The sequence below is a fragment of the Rhinoderma darwinii genome, unplaced genomic scaffold (genome assembly GCF_050947455.1).
Source record: "Rhinoderma darwinii isolate aRhiDar2 unplaced genomic scaffold, aRhiDar2.hap1 Scaffold_1890, whole genome shotgun sequence".
Taxonomy (NCBI): Eukaryota; Metazoa; Chordata; class Amphibia; order Anura; family Rhinodermatidae; genus Rhinoderma; species Rhinoderma darwinii.
The window spans coordinates 27,441-33,440 of record NW_027462262.1 but is presented as its reverse complement, the minus strand read 5'-3'; the positions used below and the strand labels follow the sequence as shown (position 1 = coordinate 33,440).

At 40.5% G+C, this 6,000-nt stretch overlaps 1 protein-coding gene across 2 annotated transcripts in view; it reads right to left on the bottom strand.

Annotated features, from left to right (window-relative positions):
* Positions 1–436: 436 nt before the first annotated feature.
* The window catches only part of LOC142700538 (PR domain zinc finger protein 12), a 29,408-nt gene continuing 23,844 nt past the window's right edge, over positions 437–6,000 (bottom strand). For both annotated transcript variants that reach the window (XM_075848114.1, XM_075848113.1), the window contains exons 4-5: positions 1,538–1,649; positions 437–1,222 (exon numbers count right to left, since the gene is read on the bottom strand). In XM_075848114.1, the coding sequence (XP_075704229.1) occupies positions 837–1,222; positions 1,538–1,649 (498 nt within the window). In that variant the 3' untranslated portion in view covers positions 437–836. The remainder of the gene's footprint in view (positions 1,223–1,537; positions 1,650–6,000) is intronic.

Genomic DNA, 6,000 nt, shown 5'->3' with positions numbered 1-6,000 from the left:
CTTTAGATTGCAAATAAATAAAAAAAAAATTTTAAAATAAAAAACATAAAAATATCTATTAAATAATCTGCTTAACATAAAGGGTGGAGTTACACGTGGCAAATGAGTGGCATTCATCTGTAGGGCGTTGTTTCTGCCGCCAGCGGAAATTTCTGCAACCAAATCTACCGCCTTTGACTGCGCCCCGATATATATTTAAATTTTTTTTTTTAAAAATGTAAAAAAAATCTATAAAAACAATCCCGGAGATATTTATATATTTAAAAGAAATTAAAAATGAATATCTATTGATTAATCGGAAAGCGAAGAATTTTTTTAAGTGTATAAATAAATAAATAAATAAATATAAAATATAATAAAGGTCTAAATAAAAAAAAAAAGATATATTTTCACAGTAATGAACGTTCACAAAATAAATTTCCTTTTTTTATTCGGAATATGTGATAGATACAGAGAGGTACAAATTACTTACAAGTATTATACATAGAATATCAGCAAATAATATCAAAGAGTTTCCATGGAATATTTACAGGATATAAAGTGACTCGTTAGAGGGATGAATCCGTTACTTTGTGTCTTTGTATAGAGATTTATATAGAGATTTAGATATTTATACACTGGTATATACACGCCTTGTAACGTGGCAGCGGAATTGTAAAATGTTCTGGGTCGTCGCGTAGAATTTAGACATTTTTGAAAGAAAACGGCTGCCAAAAAAAATACGAATTTTTTGCTTAGAATTTTTAAATCCCCCCCACCCCCCATCCCAAAGCCGCCACAGTCCAAGGCCTTAACTTATGCTAATTAGAAAGTCTCCAGACGGTATCAGCGTCTCTTCACAGCACCATGGTGGGGATGTGGTGTGCCAGGGAGGCCGGGTGAGGTACCGGCAGGGTGGGGGAGTGAACCTGTAAGGAGCCGTTTGGTGGGCGGTGCCTCGCGCTCTTCTGGTGGGCACGGAGTCCGGCCAGCTGTGAGTAGGCGCTCTGGCAGACCTGGCATTTATACGGGCGCTCTCCGGTGTGCAGTCGGACGTGGTTCCGCAGGGTGGAAGACTGGCTGAAGCGACGGTTGCAGAACCGGCACACGAAGGGTTTGTCCAGAGTGTGGATCCTCATGTGGGAGCGCAGGTTGCTGCGAGAGTTAAAGCCTCGGTGGCAGATCACGCAGCGCATGCGGCCGGACAGCACTGGGATAGAGGGGTCCACGCCGCCAAACTCATCTGAGGGGGAACAAAGGGGAAAATATGTTAAAAGTTGAAATAAATTATGAAAAATTACTACATCCCCAAATCTTGACTCCTCCTCTGGGTTATGGCCCCCTGCTGGACAGTACAGGATACTGCAGGGACGCTCCTGGGGGATCATGACATCACTTTTATTTTAGGTGGGAGGTTAAATCTAAATAAATCGCTGAAACAAAAAATTTCCTGACGATTCTTGAACTTGAAAACTCCACCAGGTCACAAAGTATTTGCACCCAGACAATTATTCCGAGTCTGTCCCCGTGCCCGTTCTGCGGTGAACCGGCCACTCACCATTTTTGATCTTCTTCTGCTCCTCCTCCATGCCGGGCACTCCGGGGATACCCAGGAAGCTGCTCTGAGAATTCCCGTACCACACCAACAGCTCTTGATCGGGAGGAATAGTCTGCGGGGGAAAAAGAGAGACGATCAGGAACCGGCGATCATCACTGCAGCCGTATCATAGAGTCATCCCATCATGCATTGCAACATCAGGGAAAAATGGAAATATTCTCCATAGCAACCAATCAGATTGCACCTTTCATTTTCAAAACAGCCTCTGACACATGAGAGCTGGAATCTGATTTGTTGCTAAATATTCCCCAAAATACATTCCATCTGTCACTGGTCATGTAACCTGCGGGGGATTACAGGCTGCACCTCCAAGATCATAATATAGTCACCCACATAGTCATTAACCCTAAAATCCACAGCTTATAATAGTATTGGAGTTATATAAGAGGAGCGGCTGATATCAGTCACACATATGATGTAATGTCTCTGGAGGATATAATAGTGCTGGAGTGTTATAAGAGGAGCGGCTGATATCAGTCACACATATGATGTAATGTCTCTGGAGGATATAATAGTACTGGAGTGATATAAGAGGAGCGGCTGATATCAGTCACATATATGATGTAATGTCTGGAGGATATAATAGTACTGGAGAGATATAAGAGGAGCGGCTGATATCAGTCACATATGATGTAATGTCTGGAGGATATAATAGTACTGGAGTGATATAAGAGGAGCGGCTGATATCAGTCACATATGATGTAATGTCTCTGGAGGATGTAATAGTACTGGAGTGATATAAGAGGAGCGGCTGATATCAGTCACACATATGATGTAATGTCTCTGGAGGATATAATAGTGCTGGAGTGATATAAGAGGAGCGGCTGATATCAGTCACATATGATGTAATGTCTCTGGAGGATATAATAGTACTGGAGTGATATAAGAGGAGCGGCTGATATCAGTCACACATATGATGTAATGTCTCTGGAGGATATAATAGTGCTGGAGCGTTATAAGAGGAGCGGCTGATATCAGTCACACATATGATGTAATGTCTCTGGAGGATATAATAGTACTGGAGTGTTATAAGATGAGCGGCTGATATCAGTCACATATGATGTAATGTCTCTGGAGGATATAATAGTACTGGAGTGATATAAGAGGAGCGGCTGATATCAGTCACATATGATGTAATGTCTCTGGAGGATATAATAGTACTGGAGGGTTATAAGAGGAGTGGCTGATATCAGTCACACATATGATGTAATGTCTCTGGAGGATATAATAGTACTGGAGTGATATAAGAGGAGCGGCTGATATCAGTCACATATGATGTAATGTCTGGAGGATATAATAGTACTGGAGTGATATAAGAGGAGCGGCTGATATCAGTCACATATGATGTAATGTCTCTGGAGGATATAATAGTGCTGGAGTGATATAAGAGGAGTGGCTGATATCAGTCACATATGATGTAATGTCTCTGGAGGATATAATAGTACTGGAGTGATATAAGAGGAGCGGCTGATATCAGTCACACACATGATGTAATGTCTGGAGGATATAATAGTACTGGAGTGATATAAGAGGAGCGGCTGATATCAGTCACATATATGATGTAATGTCTCTGGAGGATATAATAGTACTGGAGTGATATAAGAGGAGCGGCTGATATCAGTCACACATATGATGTAATGTCTCTGGAGGATATAATAGTACTGGAGTGATATAAGAGGAGCGGCTGATATCAGTCACATATGATGTAATGTCTCTGGAGGATATAATAGTGCTGGAGTGATATAAGAGGAGTGGCTGATATCAGTCACACATATGATGTAATGTCTCTGGAGGATATAATAGTACTGGAGTGATATAAGAGGAGCGGCTGATATCAGTCACACATATGATGTAATGTCTCTGGAGGATATAATAGTACTGGAGTGATATAAGAGGAGCGGCTGATATCAGTCCCACATATGATGTAATGTCTCTGGAGGATATAATAGTGCTGGAGTGATATAAGAGGAGTGGGTGATATCAGTCACATATGATGTAATGTCTCTGGAGGATATAATAGTACTGGAGTGATATAAGAGGAGCGGCTGATATCAGTCACATATGATGTAATGTCTCTGGGGGATATAATAGTACTGGAGTGTTATAAGATGAGCGGCTGATATCAGTCACATATGATGTAATGTCTCTGGAGGATATAATAGTGCTGGAGTGATATAAGAGGAGCGGCTGATATCAGTCACACATGATGTAACGTATCTGGAGGATATAATAGTGCTGGAGTGTTATAAGAGGAGCGGCTGATATCAGTCACACATATGATGTAATATCTCTGGAGGATATAATAGTACTGGAGTGATATAAGAGGAGCGGCTGATATCAGTCACATATGATGTAATGTCTCTGGAGGATATAATAGTACTGGAGTGATATAAGAGGAGCGGCTGATATCAGTCACATATGATGTAATGTCTCTGGAGGATATAATAGTACTGGAGTGATATAAGAGGAGCGGCTGATATCAGTCACACATATGATGTAATGTCTCTGGAGGATATAATAGTGCTGGAGTGATATAAGAGGAGCTGCTGATATCAGTCACATATGATGTAATGTCTCTGGAGGATATAATAGTACTGGAGTGATATAAGAGGAGCGGCTGATATCAGTCACATATGATGTAATGTCTCTGGAGGATATAATAGTACTGGAGTGTTATAAGAGGAGCGGCTGATATCAGTCACATATGATGTAATGTCTCTGGAGGATATAATAGTACTGGAGTGATATAAGAGGAGCGGCTGATATCAGTCACACATATGATGTAATGTCTCTGGAGGATATAATAGTACTGGAGTGATATAAGAGGAGCGGCTAATATCAGTCACATATGATGTAATGTCTGGAGGATATAATAGTACTGGAGTGATATAAGAGGAGCGGCTGATATCAGTCACACATATGATGTAATGTCTCTGGAGGATATAATAGTGCTGGAGTGATATAAGAGGAGCTGCTGATATCAGTCACATATGATGTAATGTCTCTGGAGGATATAATAGTACTGGAGTGATATAAGAGGAGCGGCTGATATCAGTCACATATGATGTAATGTCTCTGGAGGATATAATAGTACTGGAGTGTTATAAGAGGAGCGGCTGATATCAGTCACATATGATGTAATGTCTCTGGAGGATATAATAGTACTGGAGTGATATAAGAGGAGCGGCTGATATCAGTCACACATATGATGCAATGTCTCTGGAGGATATAATAGTACTGGAGTGTTATAAGAGGAGCGGCTGATATCAGTCACACATATGATGTAATGTCTCTGGAGGATATAATAGTACTGGAGTGTTATAAGAGGAGCGGCTGATATCAGTCACACATATAATGTAATGTCTCTGGAGGATATAATAGTGCTGGAGCGATATAAGAGGAGCGGCTGATATCAGTCACATATGATGTAATGTCTCTGGAGGATATAATAGTACTGGAGTGTTATAAGAGGAGCGGCTGATATCAGTCACATATATGATGTAATGTCTCTGGAGGATATAATAGTACTGGAGTGATATAAGAGGAGCGGCTGATATCAGTCACACATATGATGTAATGTCTCTGGAGGATATAATAGTACTGGAGTGATATAAGAGGAGCGGCTGATATCAGTCACATATGATGTAATGTCTCTGGAGGATATAATAGTACTGGAGTGTTATAAGAGGAGCGGCTAATATCAGTCACATATGATGTAATGTCTGGAGGATATAATAGTACTGGAGTGATATAAGAGGAGCGGCTGATATCAGTCACACATATGATGTAATGTCTCTGGAGGATATAATAGTACTGGAGTGTTATAAGAGGAGCGGCTGATATCAGTCACATATGATGTAATGTCTCTGGAGGATATAATAGTGCTGGAGTGTTATAAGAGGAGAGGCTGATATCAGTCACATATATGATGTAATGTCTCTGGAGGATATAATAGTACTGGAGTGTTATAAGAGGAGCGGCTGATATCAGTCACATATGATGTAATGTCTGGAGGATATAATAGTGCTGGAGTGATATAAGAGGAGCAGCTGATATCAGTCACATATGATGTAATGTCTCTGGAGGATATAATAGTACTGTAGTGATATATGAGGAGCGGCTGATATCAGTCACACATATGATGTAATGTCTGGAGGATATAATAGTACTGGAGTGTTATAAGAGGAGCGGCTGATATCAGTCACACACATGATGTAATGTCTCTGGAGGATATAATAGTACTGGAGTGATATAAGAGGAGCTGCTGATATCAGTCACATATGATGTATTGTCTCTGGAGGATATAATAGTGCTGGAGTGATATAAGAGGAGCGGCTGATATCAGTCACACATATGATGTAATGTCTCTGGAGGATATAATAGTACTGGAGTGATATAAGAGG